This window comes from Colletotrichum godetiae, assembly GCF_030913485.1.
Source record: "Colletotrichum godetiae strain CBS 193.32 chromosome Unknown BDP55scaffold_15, whole genome shotgun sequence".
In the NCBI taxonomy this organism is placed as follows: domain Eukaryota; kingdom Fungi; phylum Ascomycota; class Sordariomycetes; order Glomerellales; family Glomerellaceae; genus Colletotrichum; species Colletotrichum godetiae.
The window spans coordinates 548,126-566,487 of record NW_026851263.1 but is presented as its reverse complement, the minus strand read 5'-3'; the positions used below and the strand labels follow the sequence as shown (position 1 = coordinate 566,487).

General features: G+C 52.4%; 9 protein-coding genes and 1 non-coding gene across 10 annotated transcripts; 3 read left to right on the top strand and 7 right to left on the bottom strand.

Moving 5' to 3' along the window:
• Positions 1 to 50: 50 nt before the first annotated feature.
• Positions 51 to 1,128, top strand: BDP55DRAFT_549772 (6-phosphogluconate dehydrogenase; the record flags this gene model as incomplete). Its single annotated transcript, XM_060568957.1, has 3 exons — positions 51 to 263; positions 327 to 483; positions 545 to 1,128. 3 exons carry the CDS (start codon positions 51 to 53, stop codon positions 1,126 to 1,128), a joined length of 954 nt encoding a protein of 317 aa, XP_060431169.1.
• Positions 1,129 to 1,377: 249 nt separating this feature from the next.
• BDP55DRAFT_t130 lies at positions 1,378 to 1,458 on the bottom strand. Its single transcript has one exon. It is a non-coding gene; the product is annotated as a tRNA-Gly (tRNA).
• Positions 1,459 to 1,660: 202 nt separating this feature from the next.
• BDP55DRAFT_549394 (uncharacterized protein) lies at positions 1,661 to 2,794 on the bottom strand (the record flags this gene model as incomplete). Its single annotated transcript, XM_060568926.1, has 1 exon — positions 1,661 to 2,794. One exon carries the CDS (start codon positions 2,792 to 2,794, stop codon positions 1,661 to 1,663), a length of 1,134 nt encoding a protein of 377 aa, XP_060431168.1.
• A 1,170-nt stretch (positions 2,795 to 3,964) lies between these two features.
• Positions 3,965 to 5,746, top strand: BDP55DRAFT_549384 (major facilitator superfamily domain-containing protein; the record flags this gene model as incomplete). The annotated part of the gene is made up of 6 exons (XM_060568925.1): positions 3,965 to 4,090; positions 4,147 to 4,191; positions 4,253 to 4,407; positions 4,486 to 4,708; positions 4,762 to 5,506; positions 5,562 to 5,746. 6 exons carry the CDS (start codon positions 3,965 to 3,967, stop codon positions 5,744 to 5,746), a joined length of 1,479 nt encoding a protein of 492 aa, XP_060431167.1.
• Positions 5,747 to 6,770: 1,024 nt separating this feature from the next.
• On the bottom strand, positions 6,771 to 7,486 carry BDP55DRAFT_660128 (uncharacterized protein). Its single transcript, XM_060574599.1, has one exon. The coding sequence runs from the start codon at positions 7,158 to 7,160 to the stop codon at positions 6,918 to 6,920; it is 243 nt and encodes an 80-aa protein (XP_060431166.1). The 5' UTR covers positions 7,161 to 7,486; the 3' UTR covers positions 6,771 to 6,917.
• Positions 7,487 to 8,091: 605 nt separating this feature from the next.
• BDP55DRAFT_93154 (uncharacterized protein) lies at positions 8,092 to 9,365 on the top strand. Its single transcript, XM_060581324.1, has one exon. It carries the CDS (start codon positions 8,427 to 8,429, stop codon positions 9,225 to 9,227), a length of 801 nt encoding a protein of 266 aa, XP_060431165.1. The 5' UTR covers positions 8,092 to 8,426; the 3' UTR covers positions 9,228 to 9,365.
• Positions 9,366 to 11,490, bottom strand: BDP55DRAFT_93167 (heterokaryon incompatibility protein-domain-containing protein). The gene is made up of 3 exons (XM_060581325.1): positions 11,379 to 11,490; positions 10,938 to 11,324; positions 9,366 to 10,876 (listed from the first exon to the last, which is right to left on the bottom strand). The coding sequence occupies exons 1-3, from the start codon at positions 11,392 to 11,394 to the stop codon at positions 9,504 to 9,506; spliced, it is 1,776 nt and encodes a 591-aa protein (XP_060431164.1). The 5' UTR covers positions 11,395 to 11,490; the 3' UTR covers positions 9,366 to 9,503.
• A 493-nt stretch (positions 11,491 to 11,983) lies between these two features.
• BDP55DRAFT_660109 (Ctr copper transporter) lies at positions 11,984 to 13,233 on the bottom strand. The gene is made up of 2 exons (XM_060574598.1): positions 12,394 to 13,233; positions 11,984 to 12,331 (listed from the first exon to the last, which is right to left on the bottom strand). The coding sequence occupies exons 1-2, from the start codon at positions 12,747 to 12,749 to the stop codon at positions 12,211 to 12,213; spliced, it is 477 nt and encodes a 158-aa protein (XP_060431163.1). The 5' UTR covers positions 12,750 to 13,233; the 3' UTR covers positions 11,984 to 12,210.
• Positions 13,234 to 13,267: 34 nt separating this feature from the next.
• On the bottom strand, positions 13,268 to 15,903 carry BDP55DRAFT_93119 (OPT oligopeptide transporter protein-domain-containing protein). Its single transcript, XM_060581323.1, has 2 exons — positions 14,529 to 15,903; positions 13,268 to 14,469 (listed from the first exon to the last, which is right to left on the bottom strand). Exons 1-2 carry the CDS (start codon positions 15,797 to 15,799, stop codon positions 13,359 to 13,361), a joined length of 2,382 nt encoding a protein of 793 aa, XP_060431162.1. The 5' UTR covers positions 15,800 to 15,903; the 3' UTR covers positions 13,268 to 13,358.
• A 742-nt stretch (positions 15,904 to 16,645) lies between these two features.
• Positions 16,646 to 18,321, bottom strand: BDP55DRAFT_714301 (uncharacterized protein). Its single transcript, XM_060578267.1, has 3 exons — positions 18,074 to 18,321; positions 17,783 to 17,979; positions 16,646 to 17,721 (listed from the first exon to the last, which is right to left on the bottom strand). Exons 1-3 carry the CDS (start codon positions 18,252 to 18,254, stop codon positions 16,714 to 16,716), a joined length of 1,386 nt encoding a protein of 461 aa, XP_060431161.1. The 5' UTR covers positions 18,255 to 18,321; the 3' UTR covers positions 16,646 to 16,713.
• Between the last annotated feature and the right edge of the window lie 41 nt (positions 18,322 to 18,362).

The following is an 18,362-nucleotide window of genomic DNA, read 5'->3' as shown; positions in this document are numbered from 1 at the left end:
AGAATTGGTCCGCATCACATCATCTGCATCAATCGATCCAGACCTTCGAGATGGCGCAAAGACAAGTTGGGTGGGTTGGGCTTGGCTCAATGGGCATCGGCATGTCCACCAACCTGCAAAGGTTTCTCTCCTCATCCGGAGCTCCCAACTTGATTTACACAAACCGGACGTTATCGCGCGGCGATTCTCTCAAGGAGCTGGGCGCCGTTCCGGTAGAGACTGTTTCGGAGGTGGCCCAGAAGTCAGAAATCATCTTCTCTTGTGTAAGTGGAATCTCAGCCCCGTGAACATATCACTAAACTTGATGGTCTGACGTTACCGCAAAGGTGAGCAACGATGCCGTGCTTCAAGATACTACGAACGAGATCATCAAGTCTGGAGACATCAAGAATAAGATCTATGTGGACTGCTCAACCGTACACCCCGATACTTCCGCCGCTGTTTCAAAACAAATCACCGAGGCCGGTGGCCAGTTTGTTGCTGGTAAGCTCAATTTCAAATCGCTAAATCGACGTTCATAATTCACTGTCTGACGGCTGAATAGCCCCCGTTTTCGGAGCCTCAGCTATGGCCGCCACAGGGAAGCTCATCTTCGTCACGGCCGGCCCCGAGTTCGCGACGTCGGCCATTTCTCTATACCTTAACGGTGTCATGGGACGCTCAGTCATTCCGATGGGCACAGACGTAACCAAGTCAAGCTTGCTCAAGATCGCCGGAAATATCGTAGTCGTCTCCTTCATGGAAGTCCTCTCCGAAGCCCACGTCTTTGCCGAGAAGACCGGCCTCGGCTCACCAGTATTGGAGAACATGATCTCGGATATGTTTGGTCCTGTTCTCGAAAGCTATAGCAAGCGTATCACCAGTGGTTCGTACGCTCCGCCGCCTGATGGAAAGGCTGGATTCGATGTGGCGCTCGCGATGAAGGATTTGAGGCATGCACTCACCTGTGCCAAGGATGCGGGAACAAAGTTGGAAACTAGCGAGGCTGCATTGAGGCATATGGAAAAGGCTAGAGAGTTTGAGGCCATAAGACCGTTGGATAGTAGCTCGATGTATGGTGCAGTGCGTTTGGAGGCTGGACTCGACTTTTACTCCGATGCTTGCAAGGAACGAGATGCCAATAAGTAGAGTCAACGATGCGTCTAAATGATACCAAAGCCATCCATAATGTAAGATCATGGGTCCAAGTCTGTTCCTTCTCCCTTCAACTTGAATGCCAATCTCATCGGCATCTCTCTCGCCATGGCTGAAGGCTATTTTCTGAGCTCCTTTGCCTGAGTTCTCTCGCCGATGGCTTGTACAGTTAACATCACTGAAGGCAAATAGAGTCTCTTCCCCCATGCAAAAGGTGTGATGTTGCTTCGAAAACAAAAGAAATGCGTCGAGGGGGAATCGAACCCCCGGCTCCCCGACGCTGCTTGATGGCAACGGAGAATTTTACCACTAAACCATCGACGCTACTGAAACTGGTGATGCTTCCAGTGGATTGGGGTGTTTGCGCTGGTTGCTGGTTTATCCTGTAAAGGGGGTAAGTGGTGGATCAAAGTGGAGGGTATTGATGGGGCTCGAGAATGGAGTCGATTAGCCTCACTTTTCAGATATTGAAAAGAAGCTCAGTTAGGTAGCAAAACAAGGTTTCAACAAGCAATTGTCTTCTTATTCAGGTTGTAAGCTCTAGACCATAAAGAGGCTGAGGGGCATGCTCCCCGTGCAGTAAACCTCCATCGCCCGCTTGTCCCTCCCACCTTGACCGGGACTGAGCAAAGTCTAGTCTCTTGTACCCATGCTTTCTTGCATGAAGGTATTGTGACATTGTGAAAGTCTTCTCATCCAATGGTTCATGGATGCCCAGTCTCCGAAGCAGGGGACTGTGGAGTGGTTGAAGTTGTTGTTCGACCATTGGTCTGGCGAAGTAGATGATCCCCAATCTCTTCGCTCTCTCCTGGTCTGATGGTGGTTTGACAACTCTATGTACAATAGCCCGAAAGAGTCCACCTGTAAGGAGTTCCAACGCTTCGCCGACATTGACGATGAGAGCCCCAGGAACGTAGCGCACCCACTTCCAATCACCGGATGGTAGTCGTATTTGTAACGATGACACCGGTTGAGAGAAGCGAATTGTGAAGGAACCCAGATCGGTATGTCCTCCCAGCCATAGGTCTCGATGTTGTGTCCCACTTTCTGTAGGGCGCGGATTATACAGAAGGTATCTCAGGTACTCCGAGCATGGTTGTGTACCCGAGGCGTGTGTGGAAAGAAGATGATTTTCTGGAATCTCGAGTATTAATGCTACAAGTGCTAGAAGCTTGGGCATCAAATCTTGACGAAAATGACTTTTGAGCTTCTCGACTTGAGCAAAGTGCGAGTGCAGAAGTCTGGGGTGTTCATAGTCGTGGGTATCCTTAGTCGCCAGGAAATTGTAATGATCCACGGTCTTGTGAAACCCCTCCTTATGTTTTTGACTCCCCGAAGGCTTGAAGCCAATGTTTAGTCCCTCTTTTTCTTGCTCGGGTGTCGTTTCGAAAGGCCACTTCTCCTCTGGTGGGAGTGTGAGAAGGGCGTGGGCTAGATCGACTTGGGAGGAGTAGAGGGCGTCGGGAATGCCGTGGTTGGTAAGAGTTAGGAATCCATGACAAGTGACTCCTTTCAAGAGACTCGCAGCTAGTTTCTGACGGGTGCTATCGTCATCGAAGTTCGAAAAATCGAGGTTGACAAGGTCAACGTAGTCGAGGTCTTCTTTGGTTGGAGGGCACTGGGTGAAGTTTGGGATCTGACGATTTGACTCTGCTGTCATGTCTCGGGGTGAAGTAATTGGACATAGATGGTGTAGATTACTTGAACTAATTATCACAATGCAACATCTGGAATTGAGAGTCCCAAAGAGGCAGCGACGCTTTTCTTCAACTAACTGACCCGGCGCGCTTCTCTGGCTAACATAATGACTGTCTTTTGACAGCTTAACTCAAAGTCTTGGCTCCAACTCCTCGTCCCAAGACGTCCTCTGCAAGTTCTCTATCTCGAAGTGGTGCTGATGCACTTCGGACTTCGGACGTGGACTGGTGTAGTGTTTATGACAGCTGAGGACAATGCTCCACACCAACACTGCCTAAGGAGACCTCTCAACAAGAGCCGAGTTGACTCAAGACAAATCGCCTCACTCGTATTAGCATTACCCCCAACATCATGACACCCGGCGCAGCAGGGGCCGCGGCGAGATCTCCGGCCGTTGTATGCCGTACCCCGCAAATGCTGTGGATCGCAGGAGAGGTGGAGGCGAGCGGAATAATCAGGGAGTTTGAAGGGATTCAGACTTCAAAGATACGGGCGTGGCTTGACACGCTTGACAACTATGAGGAGCTCCACCATTTAGCTTCGTCTGATCCTTGCACGCTCCAACGCTTATCCCCCTCCTTATCTCCTAGCTTGATTACAAGACATAGCAATTAGTCTCTCTAGGCTCTCTGCAACCATCCCCCTTGTGTGGACAAAGGTGGAGCATGCCATGTCGACTTGTTTCGGCGTACTTTCACGACTCGCTTGGGTTGTCCGGTGATGCCTATCTCTGGCGCGCGTTGCAACACCACGTACCTTACGTCCGGGGGGCAATGAAGGCGTGCGCACGCCTTTCGACGTCAACCAACAACTCCCAAATCCGGTTGTGAATAGCCGAGACGTGCACTCGTGAGGAGCTTGAGGACACAGAGAGTGTGCACTGGGTATAATACGCAATCACGCCACTACTCCTCGTCCGCTTCTGCTTGTTCCGACCGCAGCAGCCCCCTACTCATCTGCTCCGCCTCTTATCGATTCCCCGTTGTCCTCTGACACCAGTCTCTTTGTCAGCTCCACCTTGACGAAGCTGAATAGCAGTTCCATTGACCAATTTCGGTTGGTTGTGCGTTCACGTGCCGTTCAGCCTGAGCTTCTTTCGTGCGAATAGCCTCGGAGACCAACGAACTACACCATGGCGGGCGACACCGTGGCTACCAGCGTCCGCGAGGAGCCGGTGACCAATGCCAGTTGGTTGGACAAGTGGCGCTGGTACGAGCGCAATACTTCCAAGGAAGAGAAGGTGTTATTGCGCAAACTTGTAGGTTTCTATGTCTGGATCCCGGAACGACCTTGCAGTATTCTAACATGTGCTAGGATTTCATGATCTTGACCTTTGGCTGCCTCACCTTTTTCACGAAGGTGAGTCAAACCCCTAGTTTTAACGGCACTGTTATAATGTTGACTGACTTTGATCGGATAGTTCCTCGACCTCCAAGCCTTCCAGAATGCCTACGTTAGTGGAATGAAGGAGGATGTTGGCATGCAAGGCAATGACTTGCAATACACCACTGGTGTCTTCCAAGCTGGTTACTGCGCTGCCATGATTCCGTCCAACATCATTCTCACTCGTGTTCGGTAAGTACAATAGTCCAACTTGCTCAAGGACTTTGACATTTGGAGGTGGATTCACAGACTAACAGAACGCCCATACAGGCCCAACGTTCTCATTCCGGCTTTCGAGATCCTTTGGGGTATTTTGACTCTTCTCACGGCTTTCGTCAAGGATATCAAGCATGTCTACATCATCCGATTTTTCAGCGGTGTGTTTGAGTGTGTGGCGTACCCTGGTGTCATCTACTGCATTGGGTGTTGGTATAAGAGCACCGAGATCTCACGTCGGTTGAGTCTGTTCTACGTCGCAGGCCCTTTGGGAACTGTGAGTGCATTTCTTTCCAATACTTTTCAAGTTGTTCGACTGACGCAATGTAGATGTTTGCTGGCTACTTCCAAACCGCCTGTTATACCAATCTTAACGGCGTCAATGGACTAGAGGGATGGCGCTGGCTCTTCATCGTCTGCGGCTGCATCACCCTGCCCGTAGCCGTCCTCGGCGCCGTCGTCTTCCCCGCCCGTCCCGATTCCAAGAATCCCTCGTGGCTCCTGACGTCCGACCAGATTGCCCTTGCTCGCCGCCGCGTCTCTGAGGGCGGATCCGAAGCCCCCAAGGTCAAGTTCGACCGCAAGGCCATCACCGACGTCTTCAAGGGCTGGCACTGGTACGCCTTTGTGGGCTTGTACTTTGTCTTTAACCAGGCCATGATCACCAACGGACAGCCTTTCAACCTGTATCTCAAGGCGAACAACGACCGGTATTCCATCAGCCAGATCAACAACCTTCCCACCGGACAGTCTGCCATTTCCATTGTGGCTGCGTTGGTTGGATGCTACTGGGCTGATGCGACGGGCAAACGCTGGCTGCCTTCCATCTGGATCTGCGCTTGGATGACCCTCGGTTCGATCTGCATGGCTGTGTGGAACATCCCCGAGGGACTCAAGTTCTTCGCCTTTTACGTTGCCGGGCTCGGCGGTGCGCTCAACCCGCTGTTCATGTCCTGGGCCTCCGAGGTCACTTTCCGATCTGCCGAGGAGCGTGCTGTTGTCGTCGCCTCCATGAACGCGGTCGGCCAGGCTCTGCTTGCGGGCTTGAACATTGTGACCTTCCCAACGCCTCTAGGTAAGGAATCTCTTTTCGCCGAGTCGTTGATGAGACCATACTAACAGAAGCATAGCCCCCAGATTCAAGTTCGGTTGGTTCTGGGTCATGGCTAACAATATCCTTCAAGCCGGCCTGGTGATGGGCATCATGGTTTTGCACAACCGCGAGAAGCGATCCATGCAGGTTCTTGAGGGACAATCAGAGGACGTGGAGCAGATCAAAATCGCCAATGCCACCAAAGGCGATGATGAATCTTGATGGAGGCATTCCGTAGCCTGGGAATGCGACGGGGCAGATGGGACTGCTCACCCCATTTTCCCTTCTAACTCCCTGTTTTTGATTTTCTGTATAATTAGCTACTCGGAAAGCGCGGCGTCCTGGAGTCTGTCAGTTGGGGGGCTTCATGATACCCTGTGCCACACCGAGAACCAGCCGCCGGTTGGGGGCTGTGGCTACACATTTTGGAATTGGTGCTTGTTGGATTTTGGAAGGAATGAATCTGTAGAAATATGACACTCGTTAGTGCATTTGTCTTGGTTGAATCATCCTGGTTTCTCATTATTACCTCGCTAAAGTGAGGTCATCATCAATCATACCGATGTACTCTTCGTCTCTTTCTTCTGGGGATCGTGCATTCGCATGAAAAATTGCCCGTAGGTTGTACCACGAGATCACATGCTCCCGGGCAGATAGAGCATGGGAAACTCGATGTAGTACTTGCAAGGCCTCTCTCCGAAAGGTGATCCATGCCTTCAAGTAACATTCCGCCTCACGTCGCACATAGTTGTCCCGGCGGAACGCGATCAAGCTTCAGCCAAGCGAACCTAGCTTCACTCAACGGCCACCGATCATTGTCGACACAGTTGACCATAGAATGTTTAGTCATGGTTTCTCAATGGGCTGAGCTAGGATCTGGGCACGGGAGCCTGCATGAACGAGGCTGGGAGTCGAGGACTCGAGATCATGGGTATCGTCAAATACCAAGCATTGTGGCGTCATCGGTTGTAACGGCGGAAAGATTCCGCTTAATGGAACTCGGCTGCACTATTGGGAAATGTTAGATATGGCCGAGACTAATTGTAAACAAAGTAGATAGCTCAATTATCAATAAAGGTCAAGAGGCAGGTGCGGGTAGCCGCGTACTTGCAGGTTTTGGAATAAGTAAGTAAGTAGTATAATCCATGACTCTATAATGTTGAACTCATCATTAATGATACGTTGATAATCTCTAGTCACTCAAACGCACATTCAGCACGAAAGAAACATGGCCAGAATTCTTCTTCTCTTTTGTGTACTCAAATCCAATGTATTCGTTTCTCTGAACCTCAAACTGTTTGCGACAACGCTTTACAAGCAGTACAAATATGGTAGGTACTAACTCTTATCGCTCCTTCCGACGACGTTGTGAAAGGTAGTTTTGCTGTATGTTCTAATTGTCATGGCTTTTTGACACGCAGATAGTCATGCTGACAGCAATCTGCAACAAGACAATGGACAGTACTACTTGGTGCAGCAAGGACCTAGTAGGTAAGGTACACGACGTAGCCACAATAATCAAGAGGTAGCCACGTGCAAGCCTGCCACCAAAGACAAGACGACAGTTCGTAAATGCGACTAAAACCCCAAGCGAATCCGAAAAGACCACCAAGACCCTTAGCGCAAACATCAGCATAGCAGGTGGTGGTGCACTGGTGACGTTTGGGGCCCTTGGGCCGGGAGCGTTTTGCGTTGACGCATGTGGCTCATGTGGAATTCGCCGTCCCTCCGCGATCCTCCAAGAATCCAATCATCCATCCCACTCGGCCGCGTCCCTGGACCACGTCGGCGGTCCTCCGCTACGCCGCCGTTGGGCCTGCGAGTTTGTCCGTGTTAGCGAGTGCGAAGAGCGGCAGTCGTCATCTCGCACTAAGGCAGTCAGACCCCTCCCAAACTACCTACTCCCCCAAACCCGTCAATTATCCCGGCTCATCGGTGACTAAGGTTGTCCTTCCTCTTCGCTTGGCGGGCTTTAGCTTCCGTTCCGTGTGGCTTACACCAAATGGAAAAGGTATCCGTAGTATTGTTCTCAGTGATCGAGTCTGAATCTGCGGTGTGTCTGACTGTCCTATTGCAGTGCAGGTACGAGCATCCCCACGTAAAAGGACGAAAGACGCTCCGCCCATGAACCCCAGGCTAACCCATTCTCGTATGTTAGTCTACACCCTGGGGCCCTTCATCGACCGCCATCGCCGAACACGCGTGCCCATCTCGCCTGTTGTCCCGATCTAATCATCTAGCGCCTCTGCGCTTTCGCTTCTTTTTTCCACTCCAAACCCAAGTGATCCACGTAGCCGGGACTCGGGCCTGAAGCATTCAATTCCTCCTTCCCCACCAAACCACAACATTTCGACAAGGGTCCAAGTGAGTGATTCACTCCCTTCCCTTGACTTTGGGTGCGTTCAACCTGGGCTTGCCAACGGCTGCTGTATGGGGAGGAGGCAAAGGGCGCTAACAAACGACCCTTTTCAGCTTCTCTTTTCCTTGACGATATATTAAAGCAAGGGACCAGCCTCTTCTTTCCTTCCTCCAACCACTCATCCTTGTTCGAATCACACAGTTCCACGACAGCATCAACCTCTTCGTCACTATCGACCGTTACGCCTCGCCATCAAACTCACAACACATTCTCACTCGTATATTCACTCATATTCACACTCATCCTTCTATTCGACCTCACATCGCACTCATATTCACGAACCGCCTTTTGAATACGTACATCACCGCTCAAAATATCCATGCTCACAATGGACACCGCTACCGAATACCAGACCGCCGAGCGGTTCCACGGCATATTCAAGCCGACCGAGTCTCCCCAGTGGACCAAGCCGTACAACCATCTTCCTGTGAGCTCCTCCTCTCCATCACACTCGAGTGTGACGTCGCACCAAAGCAGGTATTAATGACTTTTCATTTTCAGCTCCTTGTCAAGGATGGCTTCAACCTCTCGACCCTCTTCGCCATCGGCGCCTGGATGCAGTGCCTCCTCTTCCTCATCTTGCCCGCCAAATACGCCATCATCCCGGCCTTGGCCATGGGCCTCAGCTCCATCGTCTCGACCATTCTCGATACTCGCTCCGAGAAGTCCAACCCCTTCATGAAGGGCGTCGTCCGCGGTCGCACCAGCGCCCAATTCCCTGATACCTCCACCGGCGCCATCCCAGCTGTTGCTGCCTCCCAGTCCCTTGTCGTCTTCCACCTCGGCGTCCGATTCAACCATCCCATGGGCCTCCTCTGCCCCGGTGGTCGCGAAATCGGCCAACACTTCAGAGATATGAACAAGGACCTTGCCCAGCGCGCCTCCGAGTACGGCCTCTACCACATCTCCAACTGGCTCGGCGCCGACGGCCCGCGCAACAATTCCCTGCTCAACATATACTACTTCCGCGACGTCGAGGGCCTCAACAAGTTCGCTCACGACCCCATCCACCGCAAGGGCTGGGACTGGTACAACGCCATCAAGCAGCAATACAACCACATTGGCATCTACCACGAGAGCTTCGTCACCAACGCCGGTCAGTACGAGACCATCTACGGCAACATGAAGCCTCTTCTTCTTGGTGCCGCCAGCGTTGAGTGCCAGAACGAGGAGTCCAAGGATAAGGTCTGGGTCAACACGCTCGTCGATGCCAACGTCGGTCCCCTTCGCGGCATGATGCGCCGCATGGGCAAGAGAGATGCCCCTCTCGCACACTATGCCTAGTCTTTAGGTCTTGTGTCTTCTTCTTTGTCTTCCCCCCCAAGGCGAGTATTGGAACTGGTGTTCCGACGCTTGTTTGTCTGACTCAAGGGTAGCATTGGGTGGTGTTTGGCGTTTGGCTAGGACCTAGGTTACATTCGTCGATTATTGAAGTAAAGGCTGGTGATCCTCATCATCGGAGTGGTTTTGTAAGAGACCGGCGTGTCTCTTTTTGACCATTCATGGTCACATTTCTTTCCTGTACATACTTTCAACACGCCACGCGGCATAGTCCCCGAATCAGAATAAGTTCAAAGTACTCAGTCCATCGCTAGACGCACTTTCGTGCCTCGCAAGTAGTGGTCCATCTTCCCCTCTCAAACAAGCGTTGATGAGTGTTCCTTCTGCGACTAACTTGAAGTAGCCTACGCGACAGAACGCTAGACTTCCTTTCTCGGGAGCATCTTGCAATATCAAACCTTCGATGCACGGCTCTGGGTCTGTTCCATCAGGCTTGTAGGCGGTGTGAGTTCCTATCGGAAGCAAGATGCTCCCTGCTGACAGCCGATAGTTGGCTTTGCCAATCCCACCCCAACTCCACTCGTCTGGACAGACGACGAAGGTGCGAATTCTAGAATCGAGACATCTCAGACCGATGCCCTTGACGTGGCCATCGTTCGAGAGAGCCTCTCCTTCCCACGATACGGTGCTCTCCAGGAGATAACCTTCGAGCTGTAGACGAGCACTCTTGAGCTGCCCGGTCGTGACCCTGTCATAGCCTTCAACGCAGTACTTGACGTTCCTCACAAGAGCCTCCCCATCAAAGGCTTTACGTCCCGCATATCTTCCAGTCAAGGTCGCCTTCTTCACCGACCCGCCATCGATCGAGGCCCAGCTCCACGTAGGGGCCCGCCACGTTATTTGCCGCGAGTACCTCGCTTTCTCACCCGGTGCTGAACAAGCCCACAACAGGTCCTCGACCAGCCGGCTTTCCCACAGTCCTGCGACATAGCAATCGTCCACCGCCTCCTCCATGGCCTTCGCCAAGGCCTGTACAGCAATGAGCTTGTCCTCGCCTTTCGTTAAGTACTGCGCCGTATACGTCGTCACGACTTCCTCCCAAGGAAGGTAGGCCTCTTCGAGCATGAACGGATCCTTTTCTTCCTTTGCCATACTCTTCAGACGCCAGAGTACTTGAGAAAACGCGCGTGGATCACGGTTGGTGTAGGCCTTACCAAAGGATCCTATGCGATCATTGGAGTACGCAAATTGTCCTATCCGGTAGTCCATGCCGCACTGCCAAAATAGCTGGTGTCTGGAAAAATGAAGAACCCGTGGGGAGAAGAGTCGCTCCTGCAGCACCCAGCCGCGTGTATTCAATGGTGCTTCCTCAACACCGCGTTGCCAGATTTTGCTATTGAGAAGGATGTAGTCCCCAGGTTCTACCACATGCGGTCTTTCTTCGCTGGTCTGTTCCTCTGACGGGTCGCCGTCGATGGGTTGCAAGAAGGATATCCGAAGATGCCTTGAATGTACTGGATCGTGGCCAAAGTAGAGGCCTTCATCTCCGCCGGAGGCAGCTGTAGCGGCAATGTTTATGACGCCGTTGCGATAGACTTCGGCCATGGTGATGGACTCTTTCCGCCAGTCGTCGACCGAGTCTTGGATTATACCTAGATGCTACGTCAGTCATCTAGGTTCAACCATCGACCAGACTCACAAAGCACTACTTACACAGCGAGTCTATCCATAGATAGCGCAGTCCGAGTCTCCTGAGGATGGAAATTGTATCTCGGAAAGTCTTGGGAAGCTTTTCTACATGTATGCCGGCTCGGAAAGATTCCATGTTGGCCCGTTGCAATGTGAGAATCTGGGATTTGCCCCAGCAATGACTGAGAGTGGCGTACTTCTCATGGGCGGGAATAGATGTTGACAGTCGCACCTCGTCATTGTCGGAACTCTCAAGATCGAGAAGTCTCGTTGGAACGAAGTCGCCCGTATTCTTCCCGCAATAATCTGCATGTTTCGAAATGCAATCATCAAGCCATATGCTTGTTGTGGTCAGGGCTCTATCTTCTGGGGCTGTCTCAACCAGACACAGGGACTCTGCGTGCTCATCGCCTACTTCATGTTATCGACCTACTCGGCACTGCGGCGTCTAAGATGGAGTCTCACCTTGGTCTTTCAACATGTAAAAACTAGCACCGGTTCGACAGACTCTAATGAGGGCACGGAGGGTCAGTGGCTTTCATGTTCACGTGTAGTTCAAGAGTGCATGTAGGCTTCCTACATGGATGGCGAGAAATCAAGGTAGCCGCTAGGCATCGTCTTCGGCGCGTGAGCCTGCACATACAACCGCGCCGTATCGGCTTGACTATCAGGAATCAGACGCTCTGCCACAAGCTCCTCATGTATCGAGATACACAAATGGCAGCCCGCAGCGACGGCATCTTCGAACGAGGCCCACGTCGCGTGGTGGATGAGAACGCGGCTTGATGATGGCCCGGCAGCCTGTTCGGGATGTCGCTCGGCTTCTTTACTCCGTGCATTTGCAAGGTCGTTGCAGCTTTTGCACAGCATTGCGAGGGCGCATGTATTGCGAATGTGACTTGTTATGGATGGAGGGGTCGATGCTTGAGAAGGAATGGCGGGGCACTTCGAGCAGGGCATATTCAACTAGAGCGTATTTGGCTAGATCCGGTGTGATCTCTCGCCGAGATGGTGATGGAGACGCGTTGTTGGCGAAGGTTGGTCTACGACTTCGCGTGACACAATGGAATCAAGGCCATGATCACTTGGTTTTGACAACACACCCGACCGCCTAGATGTCATCGCAATTTTGACTAGTACTCATCGTTTATTATGTATCAGCTGGCGAACAACTCTTGCAGGCTATGGCCAACTCCTTTGTGTGATGGCAGAAAGAGGTACCAAGCTTCCTGCAGTTATAACCAGAAGAAGACCCCTGCCCCCTCCGAGAACCCTTAACCAACTTCTTGCTTGGATATCAAGAACAATGATCAAATGTTGTGCTGCGGGCAATGCCTCCCAAGCAGAGTGTTCCGACAAACACACCAAGAAGTATAGACAAGAAATACCCCAGGTTCATAGACATCACCGCCAGCATCCTGTACACATCAGCACTGCTCAGACTGTCCCTTGCATTTGCGAAAAATTCGGTGGCACTCACAAGAGATATCCCAGAAGGGCGGTGACAACCTCATAGGCAGCAAGCGCGACTCTCAAAAGGATTGACTTTGATGTAGAAGGAGATGGCTTTTCTCTATGGCCGACTTCCTCGTCGATTCTGGAGTTGCCCTTCCCAGACCCGCGGCCCCAGACCGCCGCTTCCAACATGTTTTTAAAGGCGATCATAGTGCGCAAAATTATGGTGAAAATGATGAGGGCGAGACAAGTGCCGGCGTACTGTCCTGGTGTCCGAGGTGTCCACGCTTCAGAGAATAACGCTGTTGCCATCTTGGTGTGGAAGACAACCGGCATGGGCTCGGCGCCATGAGAATGGAGTGTGGTGGTGGGCATGTCCATCGTAAGGTCTGAATCGAGTCGGTGTTCGAAGGTGGGTGAGTTGTTCCTGCTTTCAATCCAAGAAGGGCGTTGTTTCTAGAGTTATACTTGTTCAAGTGGGAAGGTTGCAACCTCGTCTGAATCTGGATTGGAAGTAATAATGCAAGTCAAGCTCAGCATCTTGTCATCTCCGATGCGATCATGAGAGGGAAACTTTGCAGGCTACTCCCGACAGGGTCGTAACAGAACGGAATAGCTGCCTAAATCTGCGCATGGAGATAAGGTCACAGATACTAACTTGCGCACACTGCAAATCAAAGACAAGGAGAGGAGCAGTCATGGTGCTGAACTATGCTTGGGGGCGGGGTGGGGTGAGGCTGTTTGAGAAGGTTTCCAAGAGGAATCGCTTGGCTCCCGTCTTTAGTCCTACCAGGTTGGTGCACCATTGAGTACCCTGAGAATCACTGTGACCGCTAGCGAGCAGGTTTTGTACGATTAAGTATTCATCTCATTCATTTAAAAAGTTATAACTTAGACACTTGTGGTCCCTTTGGTTGGTGTCTCGGGTGTCCTGCTTCAACCATTTCTTCCAATATAACAAGTAGCATCTAGCGATTCAAGCAAGCTTACTCAAGAGTCAAGAGCAAAGCAGCGCTCGGAACTCGATGCCTCGTTGCCCCACCAGTTCGGCATGGTGACGATCTTTCCAGCACCGAAGAAGAGGAAAGTAAGAAGCATGTTGAAGTTGAAACCCGCGTCGAAAGCAGCAGCCAAGATGTAGTTCCATCTCGCCCACAGGTCGTACCGGTAGCGGTAGGCCCAGAACATGACCACAAAACCACCGATCAAGCTGCTCACGTATCCGGTACTGATGTTTCCGTAGAAGCTTGCCATGGCAGAGAAGAAGATGGTCGAGTTCCACAACTGGAACTTGGCACGGGGAAAGGCGCGGTGGAGGCCGTAGATAAGGAGCGGGGTGAAGGCGCCGACAAGGAAGCCGTACGGGAGGACCTTATAGATGTGCTGCTGGAAGAGTCTGCGGGGACCGATGAGGACGTACTGCACGCCCATTGTGAGGTTGGAGGTGAGAGACTGAGCAGTCCACTGATGCGCTGGGTCTTCCTTGGCACCCGTGAGGTAGTCGAACTTGGTGTCCAAGACCCAGCGAACAACAGCATAGTTGATGGGCACGCCGAGGAATGATCCAAAAACCTGAGAAAAGAACACTGCCTTGGGACTCAGATGCATGTAGTGTCCGACCTTCATGTCCTGGAGGTTGAGTTGCGCGCGGTACCATGCATTTCCCGCGATGGCACCGTATGCAGACGCACCAGTCGGGTTCTTGAATCCGCTGACGGAGTTCACCATCAATCCATAAAGCAGCTCGTTGACGGTACCAATGGCCAACTGGAAGTTGCTAAGCGCGTACAGCCAGCCAAGCGGCACGACGAGGATTGCGCCAGTTCCAATGGCGACGAAGTATGTCCACACGGGGATGAACATGTTTCCGGTGGCAGTGATGGTGATGAGAGCGATGGCCGAAGCAGCAAATAGCGCGGCAAACCATGACAAAGGCACTTCCTGGTAGCTTCGCTGCAGGATGCTGAGCTGGTCGTTGTACTGCGTGCTGATTTGCGAACCGTTTCTCATGCGATCCATCATCTTCGAGAGACTGCTCTTGATGGTCTTGTAGCCGAAGAGAGCAGCCCATGCAATAGCTGACGTATAAGCAGCATAGTCACTAGAAGAGATAGAGGTCAGAACATGAGAGAAGCGCCAGAGGATTTGGGGGTTCCTTACAAGAACATGGTCCACAGGACCTGGGTGCTAACAAACGGGGGGCCGTACTCGGCGTAAGCCGTCTCATTGAACGACACATCCGCAGTGAGCAACTTCGTGATTGGGTATGACGTGCCGTTCTCGAGGAAGAGTCTGTTTGACATCAAATGCCCATGCCACTCACCGAGGTGACCGTACTTGGCCGCCGGGATCAAGATCCAACAACTGCAGGCGAAGCCACAGAACATGACGACCTGAGTCCACCACGGAGTCAAGAAAAGAGATCCGTTGGTCGAGATGTTGGACCAGTCCAGCGACAGGTTCAAGAAGCCCATTCCTCCAAATCCAGAGCCCACAAAGTTGGCGACTGCGTTGTTGGGTGCCACCCAGCAGAGGAAGGCCAGAGATCCGAGCATAGGGAAGATGTACTCAGGGAGGAACTGCCACAAGGTCATGCCGAGAAGGGCCCAGAAGAAGACTCTCGTCTGCTTGCGGGATGAAGCCGTCGGGGCTTCGCGCTGCTTCTTCTGCGTCTCGAACAGAGCGGTCTGGCAAAGCGCCGTGAACCACGGGAACTGAGGGTCGTAGATCAGGAACTGTCTGGCCAGCGCGGCAAACGAATAGCCAGTCCACACAATACCCCACATGAAAAAAATCGCCGCTGCCGGGTGAATCTTGGAGTTGAAATAGAGCTCAGCCATCGCAACGGGAGTGTATCCCAAGTTGTAAGTTGCGCCCGATGCCGCGGAAATGGTAATCAGGACATGCTCTTTGACGTTGAACGGCCCCGGGTTGAGGTTGAAGCTGAACTTGGTGAATGGCACCTTGACCTCCCACGCCGGCAAGATCTTGGCAAGCCATTGGCCGCAGTAACTCGACGCGATCTGGACGAAGAAAATGGAGTACGGCGCGTACGTCGTGCGGAAATGGCTCATCATCGACAAAAATGCGCCGGGAATAACGAAAATGATGGTGAGGAGAAAGTATCGAAACGTGAGGCAGGGCAAATCCGGATCATCGTGCAGCGAAACGATGCGGCGCACGTAGGCCGGGATGTCCTTCAATCTCGGGTCATCCTCGTCAAATGCTTCTTCTTCGCCGTTGGCTTTCGTCGTGAACACAAAAGGCGGCTTTTCCATGTCGCCCTCGGTATAGGGAGCAGCGGGCTCGCTGGACCTCTTCTCGGGCGTGCCGTTGCTGGGAGAGTTGACGGAAATGGCGTCGCCATCGTGAAGACCGCCAGTCTTTGGCTCACCGGCGGCCTGTTGCTGTTGGTTGGGGGATGGAGACATGGTGTGGAGGTCGTTCAGGGCGGCTGATCGCCAAGATGCTTGGAAGAGAACGCCACACGGGAGCCAAGTCGGCCAAGCCTTAGGGATCAGGGACCTTCTTTTTCCGAACGCGACCCTTCCGGCAGCTGGGCGTTCCAACTTATATCAAGAACCGTCCATGGCTCAACTAGTTGCCCACGCGCCGTTTACTGACTCTAGACAACTCCCGAATGTGGGAGGTCACTCGACCGTTACAGTTAGTTGGCGGAGCCATTGCGATGGTGTCATCGGCGTTTTTCATCTTTATATTGCCTGCGTCGCGCGATGGCACGAGCCTAAGCGGATATGCGGCTTCTGAAGGTGGCTTTAGGTTCAAGAATGTAACCCAACGGGGCTTCTCGAATTGCCCCGCAGGATCGCCGGCGCACTACATCGTATTGCGGCCAAAGTGCCATCCTCTGCGAGTTGGGTCAATCATATCATAGAGGCGACTCGGGCGAGGGCGTGTTCACAGATTGTGCCATAGTAAGCAGCAGAAGTTCCTCAGCTCCTCGTGGCAAACAAACAAAATCACGTTGCAGAAAAGTCTCTTCACCAATCCCGTACATAACAGCAATTGCGCCATCGCCAAAAGTCCCTCGAGTCAGGATCAACCTCGATCTTCACAACCACTAGGCAGATTAACCGAGATGGATCCTGTGGAACACGGCCTCTAAGCGGTGGGATGGGTGGACAAGGAGTACGTAAAGCTTAAAAACTCCTTCAATGGGCAAAACGTTGCTCGGATCCGACTTGTTACATTGTGCTACTTGCTACTGTTGGATTTGAAATGCAAAATGTCAGAGGCGGATGAACAATCACCGACTTCCACTCTCTTCACCATGACTCGTTCCGCCACAAAGCATTCTCTATCTGTAATCATGTCCCCCAAACACTCAATTCCATGGCTGAAGCTTTCCTCCGTTCTGTAGAGTGTAGGTCCGGCCCTGAAGCCAGGAGCTCTCCGGGGCTTTCTGATCATACGCAACTGTGAAGCCCTGGTCTTTGACGCGTCCAAGGTCTCCGCCAACGACTGACAGACCTCGGACGAACGAGTTCTTTGCAACAGTCCAAATGCTCGTCTCGTCAATCTGCACCGTCAAACCCCCACGATTGTTGATGAGAGATGCATTTGCGGATCCCTGCCACGTGCTATTTGCCAAAAGCTGGACTGTGACGGTACAGCCACCCCGGGTGACAATATCTCCGGAAATGCCATCCGAGCCCATCAGCGTCAGAGAGGAGTTGGAAGAGATTGGGCTCCCGCTCCAAAGCTGTGGCTCGACCCTCTCGAGGTCCCGGGATGCCGTGTTCGTATCCGCCAGAAGCAGAATTCCTGAAGGATTGTATATCCTTGCATTCCTAAGGATGATCTCGGCGGAAAACGTTGCGAGGTAAAAGGCTGGGCCCTCGCGAACCGTAAGATTGAGGGATGTCGCCTCCAACGTGCCGGTACCACGCTGTGCCGTGATAGACCAATCGAAGAACAAGAACCCGCCGATGGTTCCCGAAATGATGGTAGAATCGTTCAGATGTACATACTGAGGCCCCTCCATGATTATGGCGGGGGATGCATCGGCCCAGCCGGTCAGATTGGATGACATGGTCCGCCCTAGAGAGTAGATCAATGGCGACCCCGGGTTGGTAGTGTGGGCGATGCCCCCACGACTATTGATATTGAGACCCGCGAGGGTAGGTGATCGGTAGCCACCCGAACAATGGCGGAGATTGGTAACATCGAGACTGGCACCCCGGATAGCAAGAAGACCAATGGCTCCTGGGCCGCTGCCATACAATCGAGGTGCGTCCAGGGTGACCGTAGTCCCAGCTCCAGTGGCGTACACGTTGGTGGCGCCATTGTGGGTTTCGATCCGTCCGGAGAACCGTAGTGTTGATCTTTCGCCCTGTGTTGAAGTCAGTCAACTTGCATCATCACGCAGGATTCAAGGACGCTGTCAGTCTTACGACGAGAATGGCACTGTTATATCCCGTTCCGAGGGACCGGGGCAAGTCCTCAGGCGCTCCGGTCTTCAGCACGTCAGCCTGCAGCAAGTCTACTATAACTCCCGTCATGTAGAGCACGCTTGTTTGCTGCAGACTAGTCACATATGACTTACCAGTCTCTGAAGTTTGGGGCTGGTCGAGGATTCTCTGAGCGACGACTGTGCCCAAGGTTCATTAGTAAATTACGTTGCGGCCTCTTGTGATCACTTGTGGCCTCCCATACCGCGAAAGACGGCATCGATATTTACTTACTAGGTCTTTCCTCGGTCGTTGCCGGGACGTAGTTTGGCCGGACCATGTTGTCGTCAACCCAATTTGAGGCAAGGACCCCAGGATCAAGACACGGATCTTGATCCTCAGGAATCGGATTTTGTGACCTGCATGTTAAAGCCAGTATGCCGATGGCCAGGGCGAGAGCAGCTTGGACACCCATGATGTATTATGCGTCATGTGCTTCAAGCTACATCAAGATAACGAGTCCTTACTGAGAATCACTTCTGTATTGCAAGACTGAGAAGCTTTCCCGAGAGAGTTCAGATGA

Coding starts and splice junctions, on each gene's coding strand:
- BDP55DRAFT_93167 (XM_060581325.1), bottom strand. Junction 10,877..10,937: donor TCTATGGATAGACTCGCTGT/GTAAGTAGTGCT, acceptor CGTAGCATCTAG/GTATAATCCAAGACTCGGTC.
- BDP55DRAFT_714301 (XM_060578267.1), bottom strand. CDS start 18,254: ATGGGTGTCCAAGCTGCTCTCGCCCTGGCCATCGGCATACTGGCTTTA. Junction 17,980..18,073: donor AACGACCGAGGAAAGACCTA/GTAAGTAAATAT, acceptor CCTTGGGCACAG/TCGTCGCTCAGAGAATCCTC. Junction 17,722..17,782: donor ATAACAGTGCCATTCTCGTC/GTAAGACTGACA, acceptor ACTTCAACACAG/GGCGAAAGATCAACACTACG.
- BDP55DRAFT_660109 (XM_060574598.1), bottom strand. CDS start 12,749: ATGGACATGCCCACCACCACACTCCATTCTCATGGCGCCGAGCCCATG. Junction 12,332..12,393: donor GCCCTTCTGGGATATCTCTT/GTGAGTGCCACC, acceptor TGATGTGTACAG/GATGCTGGCGGTGATGTCTA.
- BDP55DRAFT_660128 (XM_060574599.1), bottom strand. CDS start 7,160: ATGCTGATGTTTGCGCTAAGGGTCTTGGTGGTCTTTTCGGATTCGCTT.
- BDP55DRAFT_93154 (XM_060581324.1), top strand. CDS start 8,427: ATGACTTTTCATTTTCAGCTCCTTGTCAAGGATGGCTTCAACCTCTCG.
- BDP55DRAFT_93119 (XM_060581323.1), bottom strand. CDS start 15,799: ATGTCTCCATCCCCCAACCAACAGCAACAGGCCGCCGGTGAGCCAAAG. Junction 14,470..14,528: donor GTCCTGTGGACCATGTTCTT/GTAAGGAACCCC, acceptor TATCTCTTCTAG/TGACTATGCTGCTTATACGT.